This window comes from Notamacropus eugenii, chromosome 4 (genome assembly GCF_028372415.1).
Source record: "Notamacropus eugenii isolate mMacEug1 chromosome 4, mMacEug1.pri_v2, whole genome shotgun sequence".
In the NCBI taxonomy this organism is placed as follows: Eukaryota; Metazoa; Chordata; class Mammalia; order Diprotodontia; family Macropodidae; genus Notamacropus; species Notamacropus eugenii.
This window is the reverse complement of record NC_092875.1, coordinates 245,518,876-245,537,089: the sequence shown is the minus strand read 5'-3', so window position 1 is coordinate 245,537,089 and position 18,214 is coordinate 245,518,876. Positions and strand designations below refer to the sequence as shown.

At 39.2% G+C, this 18,214-nt stretch overlaps 1 protein-coding gene across 1 annotated transcript in view; it reads right to left on the bottom strand.

Annotated features, from left to right (window-relative positions):
- Positions 1-17,540, bottom strand: part of MIB1 (MIB E3 ubiquitin protein ligase 1) — a 139,902-nt gene extending 122,362 nt beyond the window's left edge. Inside the window, exon 1 of the mRNA XM_072604373.1 lies at positions 17,224-17,540. Coding sequence (XP_072460474.1) covers positions 17,224-17,452 — 229 coding nt within the window. The 5' untranslated portion in view covers positions 17,453-17,540. The remainder of the gene's footprint in view (positions 1-17,223) is intronic.
- Between the last annotated feature and the right edge of the window lie 674 nt (positions 17,541-18,214).

The window sequence follows — 18,214 nt, the reverse complement described above, 5'->3', positions numbered from 1 at the left end:
TTCAAAGTGAAGTGAGCAGAACCAGGAGAACATCATACATAGTAACAGCAATACTGTATGATAATCAACTGTTAATAACTTACACATTCTCAGCAATACAACGATACATTTCTGAAGGACTTATGAAGAAAAATGCTCTTCACCTCCAGAGAAAAAAGTGATAGTTTGAATGCAGACTGAAGCATATATTTGTATTTGATTTTCATTATTTTAGTTGTGGTTTTTGGGGGGAGAGGTTGGTCTGTGTTTTCTTTCACAACATGGCTAATATGGAAATGTTTCACATGACTGCACAAAGTACAGTCTATATCTAATTGTTAACCTTCTCAAGAAGAGGGAGATGAGGCAGAGAATTTGGAACTCAACATTTTAAAAAATGAATGTTAGAAATTGTTTTAACGTGTAATTGGAAAAATACATAAATTTTTTTTACTTAAAAATCTTAAAAAAGTAAAGTATTACACAGCTGAAGTAAGCAATACAGACTGATAATGGTAGGAGAATGACCAAAAAATATGGAAGATGAAGAATCACGTGCACGCGCACGCACACATATACACACACACACACACACACACACACACACACACACACTGTTTCTATTTGCATATCCCCTTATTTCAGAAGTATACCTGAGAAAGTGATTTACATCTTAAGGTGAAATCAATTTAAAAAATTAAATCTAACCAACCTGTACAAATACAGCTATAAATATTAACTTATTTGATACTTACAAAATCCCTGAGATGTAGGTACTATTATCATCCCTATTTTACAGTTCAGGAAATTGAGGCAAACAGAGGTTAAGTGACTTTCCCAGGGTCACAAAGCTAGAAAATATCTGAGGCCAAATTTGAATTCAGTTCTTCCTAACTCCAGTCGCAGAGCTCTATCCATTGCACATCTATGTGTTCAAGAAAGGGAAGTGGAAAAAGTAAGGTCTAAAAAGTAATAAAAAGTCAAAATCAAAATTTAATTCTCTATAGTCTCCTTTGCTTCCTGGATTATCCTGGAAGAAAAGCAACTTAGAATGAAACAACTGAGAGGGAAATTTTTGAGGGTTGAGATCTTCTTAATCTGTCAGCAAGTAAAAAGTCTAGGATTCCTCCAAACCTAGTGTATAACTAAACCCAGAGAAACTGATCTTAGGCCCAAATTACCAACAATGAAACTCAGCTCCACTAAGCAAGCTGAGGAAAGACCTGAAACTTACACTTTTAACTCCTGATCTCAGAGAAATATAACTGCACTTGCACGGACCTCCTTTCTCTTCTCACCATGACAAATTTAAAGAGAAGTGCACTTGAAAGTATTAGTGGCATTCCTTTTTCTTTCAGGGTCCCTGGCAGGGCATGAATAATACTCTGGGAACCTGAGGTTAAGATTAAAAAGAGAGGAAAAGAAAACAGGTCACAAAGTATGGAAAATCATCAACACTACTGAAACACCTTTCTGAAATGCATAAAAGAGAAAAGAAATCATGACAAGGAGGACAACTTTGAAAGTAACAAATTAAATTTATTATATACTTCAAAAAAGAAACAAGATTTGTAGGTTCACAAACAACTCTCTCTGTTTGTTGTACTACGTATATGCAGGAGAATACCTCAAAGGATGGTGGTGAGAAAGCAAATGCTATGTAAATATTGGTTATGAATATTATTAAGCAAGATTATAAGCTAGTTCCCATCTTCCTCCTTCTCCAAACAAGAATTTTAAACCAATCAAGATGTTCTTCTATAGATGAATGAGATAACAATAGAAGGTATTTATGAAATTAAGTCCACCTTTGGTTTTGAAAGAAAAAAAGCTCCCAAAGTGCTTTTAACATCAGAAGACCCTGATACTGGGTGATTGTTGCAAGGAAGGGAGAGGAAAAGATAGTAAAAATTATAGCTCAAAAAACAAGAAACAAGAGTCCAAAAATTTGTCCACTACTCAGAAGTTTCACATTTGTCCTTCATAAATATAATACTCAACGAGAGTCAAAAGACTGAGAGAGATGAACACTCAAATATAATCATAAAAAAAGAAGCTTATTTTTTAAAAGATGTTTTGTTTATGCTTTTTCTTTTCAAAACTAATTGACTTTCCAATTAATAAAAATTATTTTGCTCTCCCTTCCACTTTCCCAACCCCACAGCCAAAATAAGAAGGGAGGAGGGGAGAGACGATGATGACAACACCCTACAAGAAATATAATATAGTCAAGCAAAATAAATTGCTGCTCTGGTCACATCCAAAAAAATGTCTCATTAAACACCCCGAATCCACCACACATTAAGCTTTTCTATGTGAAATAAACTCATTGAAAAATTATAGCAAAGGATAGCCTTCAGTACTAAGTTAGAAAAAAAAAGGGAAAAAACGAAATCACAGTAGTATAAAGCCTGAAATTACACTAGTTCAAACCTGACCTGCTTAAAGGAGCTGTTGACTCCTATAAGTACAGACAACCACTGTTTCTCTGAAGTTTAACCAATGCAAAGAATGGTTGAAAGAGTCCACAAGTCACCTCATCAAGCACTTGATCTTGCCAAGGGTTGGCAGCCAAAAGAAACGCCAGTTAGGAGCACAGACTCATTTGTAAGAAGGAAGAAGATAATCAATTAGCACTTATTAAGTGATTATTATGTGCTAGGCACAGTGGTACACGGGGATACAAAGACAAAAAGGAAAAATGAATCTCTGACCTTGAGAAGTTTACTTTCTAATAGGAGACTGTATGAACATATAAATATATACATAATACATACAAAATAAATATAAGGTAGTTTTGGGAAGGTGAGAAGAAAGAGCACAAAACAGTTGAGGGAAAAATGCTTCAGAGACCTTTGGTTTGAGATTCAACTAAAGCAGACTAACCCAAGAGCACATTTACATGAAGCTGGGAGAGAAAACAAAAATGATGTGAGATGGAACAGACGTCCTAATGTTTCTAGCCATTTATTCTCACTACCAATGCCAGTGGAATCACACAGCTGGACTCTTACGATTCCAGTATCAGATGTACCATATAAGAAAAGTACAATGAAACTTAAGATATGAAAAAGTTAGACCTGACTAAATACATATGAAATAAAAATCAGTGCTGGAAAAAATAATTTTTAAAATATAATTATCATTTATAAACAATATTTAGTGTTTTTAAAGTTGCACAGCTCTTTCATATACATTATGTATTGTGAAACTAATCACCCTGTGAAGTAGGTACAATGTCTATTATTATACCCCTTAACATCAAAGGCAATATTTGAAACTGGCCTTCCTGACCCTTAAGTTCGGTGCACTGTCCATTACAACACCTTGTCTCTCCTTAAAAGAAATTCAAGGATCAATTTTAAGAATCTACAAATCAGAAAAAATAGTTAAAAAATGACCAAGAAGATGTCAGCCACTACTGAAATACATGCCTACTTTATCATCTGTGTATAAAATCGTTATGGAAGTGGTATATTAATTTACTGAGGATCTCCTCACTCAAAACTCTGAAAAGGTTTGAGAAATCAAGTCTGTGCAAGTCTTCATTTCCTCTCCAGGTTGCCTAGGGACTTTCTCTACCATGCCCCAGAAACCTCTTCAACTTGGAAGCTCACTCCAGAATTTACACATAAGGTGTAACCCTCAGGTCCTTCAGTATCTCCCTCTGATTGGAGGGTCTTCCTAAAACCTCCATTAAATTAAGAAGTTCAGGCCAGCCAAATTTTCATCCCTCTCCAGGCTGCACTCCAGCCTTTATCATTTCTACTCCACAGCTTTCCAGTTTCCTTTCATGTATTGTCTTCCTCAATAAAACAGAAACTTCTTATTTGTTCTGCATGACTACACATATTTGTATTTTTTTCTTGCCTCCTCAATGGATGAGGGAGGGAGGAGAAGGAAGGAAAAAATTCAAAAATTTTTCATTTATTTATAGTAGCTGTTTTTGAGGTGGCTAAGAATTGGAGATCGATCAGAAAAGACTACACTTACATGAACTGAGGCAAAGTGAAGTGAGCAGAACCAGAACACTGTACACAGTAAGAATAACATTGTGAGATGATCAACTATGATTTAGCTCTTCTCAGCAATATAAATGATCCAAGACAATGCCAAATGACTTATGATGGAAAATGCTATCCACATTCAAAAAAAGAACTGATGGAGTTTGAATTCAGATTGAGGTACATTGTTTTCACTTTATTTTTTTGTAGTTTTTTTTCCTTTAGTTCTGTTCCTTTTTTCACAACACAGAATTACTATGGAAACATTTTGCATGATTGCACATATATAATCTATATCTAATTGCTTACCTTCTTAGAGAGGAAGGAGGAGGGAGAAAATTTGAAATTCAAAATTTTATTAAAAAACAAATGTTGAGCCAAGATGGCAGAGTAGAAAGATACACATATGCTAGCTCCGAACTCACAGCCCATAAAATACCTGTAAAGAACTCCCAACAAATTCAGGAGCAGCAGAAACCACAGAGACCTGAAAAACGTACCCAGAGCAGAGCCCAGCCCTGCCTTGGCCACGCCACACTGAGAGGAACAGATCCAAGCAGGCTTCAGGGACAGAACCTCCAGCAGCTGCACAGGTCCCTCCACCCCCAGGTGCCAAAGGTCAGTGAGAGTGTCTTTTCAGCTCGGCGAGAGGGGAGTGGGGTGTCCCCATAACTCAGGCCCCCTCAGGAGGCAACAGCGGAGGCAGCAGCGGACAAGGGCTCCCAAAGCAGGCAGGAGCTCGGATCCATTGTTGAAGGTCTCCCCATAAACCCCCTGAGGGAACTGAGCCCCTTGTGGCAGCCCTGCCCCCCACCCAAGCAGCTGAATTTAATCTCACACTGAATAGCAGCCCCACCACTGCCCAAAGCCCTGAGGCTGGGAAGCAGCATTTGAATCTCAGACCCCAAGTTCTGGCTGGGCGGATCTGGAGGCCAGGTGGGTGTGGAGAGGACACTCAGAAGTCAAGTAACTGGCTGGGAAAATGCCCAGAACACGGGGAAAAAAAAATAAGACCACAAAAGGTTACTTTCTTGGTGAACAGATATCTCCTCCCTCTCTTTCAGAGGAAGAAGAACAATGCTTACCATCAGGGAAAGACATAGAAATCAAGGCTTCTGTATCCCAAACATCCAAAATAAATATTCAATGGGCTCAGGCCATGGAAGAGCTCAAAAAGGATTTTGAAAATCAAGTTAGAGAGGTGGAGGAAAAACTGGGAAGAGAAATGAGAGAGATGCAACAAAAGCATGAAAAGCAGGTCAACACCTTGCTAAAGGAGACCCAAAAATATGCTGAAGAAAATAACACCTTGAAAAACAGGCTAACTCAATTGGCAAAAGAGGTTCAAAAAACCAATGAGGAGAAGACTTTAAAAAGCAGAATTAGCCAAATGGAAAAGGAGGTTCAAAAGCTCACTGAAGAAAATAGTTCTTTCAAAATTAGAATGGAACAGATGGAGGTTAATGACTTTATGAGAAACCAAGAAATCACAAAACAAAACCAAATGAATGAAAAAATGGAAGATAATGTGAAATATCTCATTGGAAAAATAACTGACCTGGAAAATAGAACCAGGAGAGACAATTTAAAAATTATGGGACTACCTGAAAGCCATGATCAAAAAAAAGAGCCTAAACATCATCTTTCATGAAATTATCAAGGAAAACTGCCCTGAGATTCTAGAACCAGAGGGCAAAATAAGTATTCAAGGAATCCACAGATCACTGCCTGAAAGAGATCCAAAAAGAGAAACTCCTAGGAACACTGTAGCCAAATTCCAGAGTTCCCTGGTCAAGGAGAAAATGTTGCAAGCAGCTAGAAAGAAACAATTCAAGTATTGTGGAAATACAATCAGGATAACACAAGATCTAGCAGGTTCTACATTGAGGGATCGAAGGGCATGGAATATGATATTCTAGAAGTTAAAGGAACTAGGACTAAAACCAAGAATCACCTACCCAGCAAAACTGAGTATAATACTTCAGGGGAAAAAAATGGTCTTTCAACGAAATTGAGGACTTTCAAGCATTCTTGATGAAAAGACCAGAGCTGAAAAGAAAATTTGACTTTCAAACACAAGAATGAAGAGAAGCATGAAAAGGTAAACAGCAAAGAGAAGTCATAAGGGACTTACTAAAGTTGAACTGTTTATATTCCTACATGGAAAGACAATACTTGTAACTCTTGAAACTTTTCAGTATCTGGGTACTGGGTGGGATTACATACACACACGCGCACACAGAGACAGAGAGCACAGAGTGAATTGAATAGGATGGAATCATATCTTTAAAAAATGAAATTAAGCGGTGAGAGAGAAATATATTGGGAGGAGAAAGGGAGTAATGGAATGGGGCAAATTATCTCTCATGAAAGAGGCAAGCAAAAGACTTTTTAGTGGAGGGAAAAAGAGGGGAGGTGAGAGAAAAACATGAAGCTTACTCTCATCACATTCCACTAAAGGAAGGAATAAAATGCACATTCACTTTGGTATGAAAACCTATCTTACAATACAGAAAAGTGGGGGAGAAGGAGACAAGCAGGGTGGGGGGGATGATGGAAGGGAGGGCAGTGGGAGGAGGGAGCAATTTGAAGTCAACACTCTTGGGGAGGGACAGGATCAAAAGAGAGAATAGAAGCAATGGGGGGAAGGACAGGATGGAGGGAAATATAGTTAGTCTTACACAATACAACTATTATGGAAGTCATTTGCAAAACCACACAGATATGGCCTATATTGAATTGCTTGCCTTCCAAAGGGAATGGGTGGGGAGGGAAGGATGAAGAGAAGTTGGAACTCAAAGTTTTAGGAACAACTGTAGAGTTCTGTTCTTGCCACTAGGAAATAAGAAATACAGGTAAAGGGGTATAGAAAGTTATCTGGCCCTACAGGACAAAAGAGAAGATGGGGACAAGGGAAGGGGGGGATGATAGAAGAGAGGGCAGATTGGTGATAGGGGCAATTAGAATGCTCGGTGTTTAGGGGTGAGGGGAGGGGAGAAATGGGGATAAAATTTGGAACCCAAAATTCTGTGAAAATGAATGTTAAAAGTTAAATAAATAAATTTTAAAATAAATATTAAAAATTGTCTTTACGTGTAATTGGAAAAAATAAAATACTATTTAAAAGGAAGTTTTTAAATTGGAAATTGTGAGGGGATGCCCATCAATTGAGGAATGGCTGAACAAGTTGTAGTACATGATTCTGATGGATTATTGTGCTATAAGAAACAACAAGCGTACGATTTCAAAAAAACCTAGAAAGACTTACATGAACTGATGCAAACTGAAGCGAGCAGAAGCAGCAAAATGTTATACACAGTAACAGCAATATTATATGATGAAGAACTGTGAATAATTTAGCTATTCTCAGCAATATAATGAAACAAGACAATCAATCCCAAAGGATTCGCGGCGAAAATGCTGTCTCCGAGGAAAAACTGATATTGTCTGAATACAGACTGAAGCATACTATCTCTGTCTCCCCCATCTTCTTTATTTCTTGTTCAAGTCTTTTTGTACAAAATGACAAACACGGAAATGTTTTACATGATTGCACATACGTAACTTTTATCAGATTGGTTACCATCTTCAGGGAGGGGTAGATGAGGAAGGAATAGAATTTGGCAGTCAAAACTTTTTTTAATGTAAAATTGTTTTAACATGTAATTGGGAAAAATATTATTTTAAAATTTTATTTTATCCACAACATAAGCTTCTTGAGAGAAGGAACTTTCTGCTTGTGCTATATTTATATTCTCAGTGCTTAGCAAAATGCCTAACAAATACTAAATATTTATAAAATGCTTGCTGACTAATTTTGCAGAAAATTTCTTTTACAGGAAAGCATATATTGGTATACATCCAACATGATTATTGTGAATAATTTCCTGAGTATATGTGTGCAACTAAGTCCACTTTTTGTTTTAAAAAAAAAAAGCCATAAAATATAATGTGATAGGAAGAATATTGGTTTTAAAGTCATCAGACCTTAACAGTGGGTGATTTGCAAAAGTGGGGACAGGAGAAGATAATGAAAATTGTTAACTTCTTTGCTAATATTTTAGTCTATATTTTTACATCACCAAGAATTTGTGAAGTGCTTATTATATGTCAGGTACTCTGTGAAGTAGGGATACAAAAAACGGTAAAAACAGTCCTTGCCTTTATGGAACACACATAATAATGAGAAAGATCCATACAAAATAGGTACAAAACAGATGTCAGTCAATAAATATTTGTTAAGTGTCTACTATGTGTCAGGCACTCTGCTTATCACCTGAGGAAAAGGTACCAGAATTAAGAGATCTCAGGAAGGCACCCTGTAGAAAGTTGGATTTTAGCTGGGACTTGAAGGAGACAGAGATGAGGGAGAGCCTTTCTGTCATGGGAGATAGCCAGTAAAAATGCCCAGAGTTGGGAGATGAGAGTGTTTAGTGAGAGGAACAGCAAGGAGGCCAGTGTCAATGGATTATAGAGCACACGGATGTAGGTGTAAGAAGACTGAAAAGGTATGGGTGGGAAAAGTGACTCTGAATGCCAAAAAATTTGATACTGGAGATAGCAGGGAGCCAACAGAGTTAACTGAATTGGGGGATAAGGGGGAAGACTTTAGGAATCTCAGTTTTGACAGCTGAGTGAAGGATGCACTGGAAAGGGGGAGAGACTTGTGGCAGGGAGACCAACCAGGAGATGAGGGGTAATCTGGAGGAAAGGGGGTGGGAAGGGTAGAGAAGGCATCAGGGATGGGAAAGGGTGAATAGGAAAGTCCTCCTGCAGAAGATGGAATATAATGGAATTCTTTCAATCTTGAAAGAATCCAGAAAAGCTAAGAGTTAGGTGAGTAGGGAAAGCATTCCAGTTATGGAAGAAAGCCTGTACAAAGGCATGAACACAGGAAATACAGTGTGCTGTGCAAGAAACAGAAAGTAGGCCAGGACAGCTGGAACATAGAATATATGGATCATTAGGTCCAGACCACATCTTCATAGCCACAAGACTGAGTGAGGTATGTGGTAAAGAGAATATAAATTCCTCCTAAATTTATCTATTTTTAGATTATTTAAAAAGCATTTGACACTGTGAAACAGAAATACCACCTTGAAGGCTTTCCTCAAACAAAGCCTTTACTAAAGTGTCTAATATGCATATGTTAAGGTCATATAAGATTCCATGACATATTAAAATGGTACAGAACTTTCTTCAAAAATCTGAATATCAACATCAAGAAAAGTACAGTATAGGAAGGCTTGTTTACTTAAGGTACATTCACCAGCATTACAGACAATGTCCAAAGCAGAATCAAAATAGAATTATCTAAATATCTTCAAAATATCTAATATATAATAGCCAGATTTTCCAACTTCTGAAGGAACTGTGCTAATTTCAGTGAGCCCCGAAATATGACAAAACCTACAAAGGTGCTTCAAAAGAGACTGGCCTGACCAACTACATGTGGAAACAAGAAAAAAAACTGCAGATGGATTAATACTGGCAAGTGAACAAGTAGTTTGTCTATGTATTTATCATGTATAGATGTTGCAGATGGACAAAGAGCTGGGCTCAGAAATTAATAATAGGAACAGACTGGGTTGGACTGCTTTTGGAAAAATCTGTCATATTTTTAACAATCCCAAGCTACTGACTCCAAAAAAAAAAAAAAATTTTAAAACATCAACATTTCCCAAGTAATTTTATACAGATTCAAGTCACAGAAAATGTCTCAGAAAAATCAAAATTGGAAATGGCACAAAATGTCAATAGGAAGATAAACTGCAGATATAACTAGGCTACAACACGTTACCAACAATGACATCTACAAAATACTGTGTAAAAGACATTACCAACGACGTATGATAGGAAAAGGAAGTGCACTGATTATGCAGCAAACATGAGAGAAAACAGATAAATAGTCCAAATGTTGCACAGGCAACCAAAAAAAATGTTAAAAAAAATTAAGGAAGGCATCTAGAATGCTGAGGAGATCCTTTATTAAGATCATCAGAAAGACATGAACAAGAATCACATGGAATGAGAATGTACCCTAGAGAGGCTGGCATTTGAAACAATGGAAGGAGTACTCATACAGTAAGTTTTCAGATTCACTGAAATATCAATATTTAAGAAGTATACAACATTATATGTGGTCTGAAGGTTTCATGGAGAAAATGGTATTTTACTTGGATTTTAAAGTATCGGTAGTCTTTCAAAAGGGGGATGGAGGAAGAATGCATTACAAGCACAAAGATAAATGGGAAGACAAGTTGTAGAACCACTTTGGAAGGGAGGGAGGAAACAGGGTACTGCTGGGTAACAACATGAGCATTCAAGAAGTATCTCCTATTTTATTGGGTTCTGTTCAATTCTGCAATTTGGGCAGCATGACATATAGTATCCAGAGTACACCTTTTCTTAAGTCCTCAGAACCCCATTCCACAAACAAAATATAGTAAAAAGAGTGCTGAATTTATAGTCAGAGAATCTAATTAGTTGAATTTATAGTCAGAGAAATCCTAATTCTTCTTGACTTACTGAACATGACTAAAGTCAAATCTTAAAAGTTCAAATCCTGCCTCTGACATTTAATAGCTATGTGATTATGAACAAGTTGCATAACCTTTCAGATGCTCAATTTCTGCATCAATAAAACTGTGGGTCAGGCCTAAATCAGGATGGTCCGGTGATTCAAGATTAGAACTGAAAGGAAACAAGGCCCTCACAGAACATCTAACATTAAAATTAACAACAGCATAGAAAAGATATTCAGAAGGGATACAGCATTGATCCAGCTAGGCACAGGTCTCCAGTCTTTGAATTTGCCACAGTATTAACATCTAGTCAGCAGGATGTGGTCGCAGCTGAGGAGTCCCAATTCCTTCTACTCTGGGCTTTTATATTGTGTCAACCAGAAAGCTACATCCACTATTTGGGCCTAAATCATCTCAACCAATTAAATCTCCAGGACAGTTTCACTGTCTTTTAGGGAAAAACTAGCTCAGTCTATATGGCAAGGACTTTCCATTCTTTTAAAGATCTTGTTCCAATCATAGCTCTAAAGAGGAAACAGGTTTCCAAACATTAAACTGTTACATAAGCATGAGTTACTATTATCTTTGTGAAGTGGAGCCAATTTAGGCTTCAATTCCTTTATCTCTAAAATTGGTGAGTCCGACTACATCATTTCTGAGGTGCCTCTTGATGCTGCGACCTTCAGACATAAGAAAAGGCTAGTTTCCTGCTCTTTTGTCCTGCTGGAAACAAACAGGTGTCTCCTTCTGAGTTGTTTTCTGCTCCAGGGCTTCACAGTTCTGGGGCCTCATCTTCCTTTCTGGAGAGTCTCTTCCCTACCCCCACTGACCAGACTCAACGCTTTGGAAATTTTCTTACATGCATATAGCCTTCATATTGTAACAAGAGCAGCTGACATGTAAGGTTTATACATATTCTCATCTGATTCTCATAACAACGATTTGAGGAGGGTGCTATTATTGGCCCAATTTTGAGATGAAGAAACAGGCTCAGAGAAGTTCAGACTTCTCAGAGTTGAACAGCTAATTAGCATCTGAGGCTGGATTCTACTCACTATACCAAACAGGGCTGAAATTTGAATGCACGTTCTCTGACTACAAATTCACCATTCTTTCATTGTTTCATCAGTGTAGTAGTCTTGAGGACTTAGGGAAGGTGAAGCTGTATTCTTCTACTTCCCAAATTGTAGAACTGAGTAGAATCCAAGAAAATAGGAGAGTCGTCTTCAAAGTTCACGCTCTTAGTCAACTGCTCCCTACAGATATCCAAGAGAAGTGAAATACTGGTAAATTGTCCTTTAACTATACCAAGCTATCTCTCTGCTAAAGGTGCTTTGTTGTTGTTGCTCAATCATTTCAGTTGTGTCCAATTCTTTGTGACCCCATTTGGGGTTTTCTGGGCAAAGACACTGGAGTGTTTGCCATTTCTTTCTTCAACTCATTTTACAGATTAGAAAACTGAGACAGACAGGGTTAAGTTGACTTTTCCAAGGTCAGTATCTGAGACCAAATTTGAACTCAGATCTTCTAACTATCCATTTTGACAGCTAGCTGCCCCACTAAAGGTGCTACAGAACAACAAAATTACTAAAAGGTAAGAAGCTGGGGTGTGTGGGAGAGACAATAGGAAAAATATCCACCAAGGTATCTTATTCTAAATAATCAGTTATACCTAACTTAAATTTTTGTTTTCAATATTTTCATTATCAGCAAACCAGTGAAAACTCTCCATGGAAAAGGTTTGTTTTAATAATGCTCACTTATACCATTAATTTGTACCTAGTGTGGATTAAATCCTGCCTTCTGAAATTTAAGGTGGCCTGAGGAGTCAAGATAGTGGAGTAGCAGGAAGAAGTAGAGACCACCAAACCTCCTCCACAAAGATCAAGAAAAGACACATGACTGAATTCAGATAAGGAAACCCAAGAAAAAGTCACAGTGAGTCATTTTACCAGCCCAGGGACGCTTGGGGAGACACAAGGGGCTGCACATATTAGAGATAAGGTACAGACAGAAGCTTGCTAGAAATGAAGACCAGAAGTGAGAGAGAAGAGCCTAGGCAATAAGACAGGAAGCAATGGGGCTGAGAGCAATTAGAGGGAACTGCTAAACCAGAACAAGAGGCAGGAACAGGTGCCATTGGGCAGCTTTGTCACCCCCTAAACAGTTCAGGTCACAGGTCCAGAATAGAGAGGAGTGATCTGGGGCAAAGAGGATTAGTCCAAGGCCCTGGCAGAGTAATAATAAGCAAGGAATAATTTCAAGAATCAAATAATAGTTGTGTGACTCCGAAACCAAAAGTGGGAATTTGTTTCTAGCCTATAGCTCAAGGTAGAAGCCCACAGGAAAATAACGAGGGCAGATATCTCAGACCAAGACAAGCCTACAGTTCAATCTCTCTGAATCCTCCTAGTAAACCTCCTAGTAAGTAGGCTAGTGGATAATTCCAGAAGCAGTCACCTAAAATTCTCAAAGATTATACACTGTAACCACACTACATTTATACCAGGAATGCAGGGTTGGTTCAATATTAGGAAAAACAACAAACATTAACCATATTAATAACAAAAACCAAACAAAAAAACCATGTGGTTGTATCAATAGATACAGGTTTTTGACAAGATACAACACCCATTCTTGTTAAAAATACTGGAAAGCTTAGGAATAGTTCTCTTAAAATATTAAGTAATATCTATCTAAAACCAAGACTCAGCACCATCCATAATGGAGATTATGGAGAGGCCTTTCTAATAAGATGAGGGTAAAGCAAGGATGGCCATTATTACCATTACCATTCAATATAAAGCTAGAAATGCTAGCTATAGGAATAAAAGAAAAATAAATTGAAAAAATAAGCATAGGCAAAGAAAACAAAATGATCACTTTTTGCAGATATGGTAATTTACTTAGAAACCCCTAGTCAACTAAAAAAATTAACTGAAAGAATAACTTTAGCAAAGTTACAGACTATAAAATAAACCCACACAAATCATCAGCATTTCTGTTTACAAACAAAATCAATCAGAAGAGATAGATTTAATTTAAAATAATTACAAAGAGTATCAAATACTTTTAAGTCTAAATGCCAACACACACACGGGAACTATATGAACACAACAGAACACTCTTTACACAAATAAAAGCAGATATAAATAACTGGAGAAATATTAATTGCTTAAAGGTAAGCATAGCAAATATAATAAAAATGACAATGCAACCTAAATTAATCTTATTAAGTGCCATATTAATCAAAGTGCCAAAGGATTACTTTAGAGAGCTAGAAAAATAATTTTTAAAGGAAGCAAAGGTCAAGAATATCAAGGAAATTGAGGGGGCAAAGGAGGAGGCAGCTGGCGATACCAAATCACAAACTATTTTACAAAGCCAAAATCATTAAAAAAAAAAAAATTGGTACTGGTAAGAGATAGATTGATCAGTGGAACAGATCAGGTACATACACATTGTAGAGGCAAATCAGCATAGTAACTTAGTGTTTGATAAACCCAAAATGTCAGTTATTGGGGCAAGAACTGTCTGACAAAAACTGCTGGGAAAACTAGAAGGCAGTGTAGCAGAAACTTGGTATATACCAACATCTCACAACATATATATCTACGTGTCAAATGATCCATGCTATAAACAAAAGGATGATATCATAAACAAATCAAAGGAGCAATAAAGAAAGTGTCTGTCAGATCTATGGATGAGGAAGATCTTGTTCATGACCCAGTAAAAGACAGAAAGGTTCAAAGGAGATAAAATGAACAATTTTGATTACATAAAATTAAAAAGTTTTTAGACAAACAAAACCAAAGCAGCTAAAGTTGGAAGACAAGTGGGAAACTGTGGAGCAAAAAAAAAAAACAACTCTGTAGTAAGTTTCTCTAATAAAGTTCTTATTTCTACTTTATAGCTGATTAAAATTTATAGTATGTTTATTTCCCAATTGATAAAGGGTCAAAGGATATGAACAGAAAGTTTTCAGATGAAAAGTCCAAGTTATCAAGTCACATTAAAAAAGTTATAAATCACTAATAGAGAAATGCAAATTGAAACAACTCTGATGTACCACCTCCCACACCCACCAGATTGGCTAAAATGGTAAAAAAAAAAAAAAAAAGGAAAATGCACTAATACTGTCAGAAAAAAAGTATATTAATACACTATAGGTGGTGGAGCTATTAACTGGTCCAGTCATTCCAGAAAGCAATTTGGAACTACAGTATGCCCCAAAAGCTAACGAATTGTATTGCTTTTTACCCATCAATACCACTGCTAGGTCTTTACCCCAAAGAAATCAATGAAAGGTCTCATATGGACAAAAATATTTATAGAAATTCCTTTCATGGTGGTAAAGAATTGGAAAGTGCAAGGATACCCATCAACTGGACACTGGCTAAATAAGTTTCAACTTATATATGTGATGGAATTGTGCTGTAAGAAATGATAAGAGGAATGGTTTTAGAAAAACCTAAGGACTTGATGCAAAATGAACTGAGTAGAACCAGAACAATTTACACAATACAATAAACAAACAAGTTTGAAAGACTTGGTTCCTCTGATAAACACAATGAAAGTAATCATAGTTTCCAAAGATGCATGAATTTTGCCATCCACCTCCACATGGAGAGGGGATATACTAAAGGTGTAAAACAAACCAAATTTTTTTGGGACATGGTTAATAAGGGAATGGTTTCGCTTGATAGTAAGTATATGTAACAGGTTTTATTTTACTTACTTTCTCAACAGAGAAGGGGAATGAAAGAGGGAGAAAATTCACAATTTAAAATAAAATAAAACAGAATTTAAAAGAAATTAAGGTACTCTGTTTACAAATTACGGAGAAGAAATACAACTCCTAAGCAAGGAGCAATTAAACAATTAATGTGACAGAACACCAAAAAAGACACACAGTGGTACCTTCTTATAGGAGCCTCCCAGAAAAATGCAAACAAGGTGGTTCTAGGCAGCAGCACAGCACAACGTATAGAGTATCAGAAGTCAGGAAGACTCATTTTCCTGCGTTCAAATTCAGCCTCTGACATTTATTAAATGCTGCTCTGTCTTGCCAAAGTTCTCACATTTTCAAGGAAAACTAGGAGTAAAGGTTTGTAATTTCTTTGTGAAAAATCCTTGAACTACACTGTTTGATATATAATAAAATGAATGGATGGGGTGAATGGGATCAGTTGCAGAAAAATAATGCTGAATTATGTGCAAAATTAGTCTGTAAACCAAATGAACATAAAATCCAGAAAAAAAAACAGGTAAAACTCTATCTGAAAATTTTTGTTTTCAGGCAGATGTAATTATAATAACTACTGTAAATATATACTACAAAATGTGCTATTCATAATATTTACAGTTTAAAAAAGCACATCAATATATATTTTAATGATACTGCATTAAGCTGTTATACAAAACCTACACTTATAGCTACATCCCAGAGGTTCCTCCAAATGACTGAGCTGTGACAAGGGCACAGATTTGAGATATCATCAAAATATAATTTCATTTTGCATTTCCTCAAAATTAGTTTTTCTGAATAATTTAACATTTTAAAAATATCTATTCCTTGTTGATCACAGTATCTGTCACCCACTTCAAGATTCCAAACTATATCCTTACCTTCCTTCAAGTCTCAGCTAAAATCCCACCTTCTGCAGAAAAGAAGTCTTTCCCCGTCCCTCTTAACGCTTATTCTTTCTCTCTGAGATTACCTCCAATTTACCCTGTATACTGTATACCTTGTCCATATATAATGGTTTGCATGTAGTCTCCCGCATAAGAATGCAAGTTCCTTAATGACAGGGACTATTTTATTTCTTTGTTTTAGTGCCTTGGACACAGTAAGCACTTAATAAATGCTTGTTGACTTTTAGTAAAACTTAAGCATTACAATTTAGAACAATCTCATTATTTTAAAATTAGTAGGGGAAAACCCTCAAAATTTGAAAAGGTTTTCAAATCTTTGAAAAAGTGTAAATTTGATCTTTTTCTAATACTAGAGAACAGAATGGTAAAGTTTTAGTAGACAATGAAAAGAGAATGGCTATTAAGAAGCAAACTCTCACTTTATAAATATTAAGTCCTGTGAGCCTAATACATTCTCATATGAAAGGTAGTCTTCCTTATTAATAAGGTCAGCATTTTTTTGACAGCCTCTCAGATTTAACATCAGGTCTGCTGACAAGGACAGTAACCAAAAGGCAATGCCAAAGGCTACTTGGGATGTCAGAATAAGCAAACAAAGAAAAAGAAAAAAAAAGTGCCAAAACTTTTTCAATTCCCACCTCCCCTCCCCCTCCCCCCGCAGGCTTTCTTAAGACACCAAACACTGCGTGTAGATAATTCTACGACCTTTCAACAACTATTCAGCTAGAAAGCCACTACGAAATGAAGCGGAAAAACCTCTATTATCCAACAAATCCAAGGTCTGGCCTGCCCCTCTGCAGCAGACCAAAGGAAAGTAGCCTGACATATGGCAGAGCAAGGCCCCCCCTCCCACACTCACGTATCAGTGAGTTACCACTGGCTTATTTGCATTAGACTGCCGGCTAGCCCCTTCCCGGGGGAAGGAGGGGAAGATCACTGGCCACCTGTCTGTGCAGCAGCTTTGTGCGGTCGGCGCGGGCACGCGCGGGGGGGGGGTCCTCACTCACTCACTCACCCCCTCCCCCCATCTCCCCGGGCCCCGAGGCCGCTCTCCGCCTCACCTGTGGGGGCACTGTCCAGGATGCGGAGGTCGTAGGCCCCAGAGCAGCGGTAGTTGGCGGCTGTGCCGTTGTCCCACACCACCACCACCTCTTCGGGGCTCTCGAAGCTGCGCACGGTGCCCACATGGCCCTCGCCGCCGTCCTGCTTCCCCCACTTCCAGTCCGGGCCCCGGACCACCCGAGCCCCGACCCCTTCCACCATCACCCGGTTGTTCCGGGAGTTACTCATCGGGGCCCGGGCGGGGGGCTCCGCTGCTGCAGCCGGGGGGCCCGTGAGGGAGCCGGGCCGAGGCCGGACGCTCGGCGGCGCCGGCGGCGGCGGCGGCTGCAGCAGCGAAGCCCGGGGGAGGCGGGGGTTGCTCAGCGGGGCGGTGGCGCGGTCACCTCGGCGAACGCACCCGCTCCCCAGCCGCCGCCGCGGCCGCTGCCACCGCCGCCCCGGCCCCCGCTCGGGCCTGAGCCCGGCTCCCGGCTCGGCGGCGGGGGGCTGCGAGAGGGAAGGGGGGCGTGGGCGGAGACTCCCCCACTTCCTCCGAGCTCCGGAGCCAGGCTACAGCGACAGCCGCCAGGAGACAACGCTATCCCCCGGCCGGGAGCGCGGGGGGCGGGCGACCGAGGGGGAGCCTTCGCCCACTGAGGAGACGGGGGCGGCGGAAGGCAAACTTGGCGGCGGGGCTCTCTTCTCCACAGCCCCGTCGCGCCAGAGCCGGCTCCTGAAAGCCGCCGCAGCCACCGCCTCCAGCTCCTCCCCCGCGGGCGATGGGGGCTGTGGAACCTCCCAGCGTCCAGCCAGCGATTGCGGCCAACGCGTCCCCGCTCCCAGCCCCCGCGCGCACGGCGCCGCGCTCCGCCCCGCCAAGGCCTCCCCGCCGTGAGCCGCCGCGGAGCGTCGGCTGCTCCACATCCGGGAACTGACGCACCGAAGGCTGGAGCCGCTGCTTTTCCTGAGGGGAGAGGGAAGGGGGAGGAGATGGAGGAAGCTTCCCGCAAG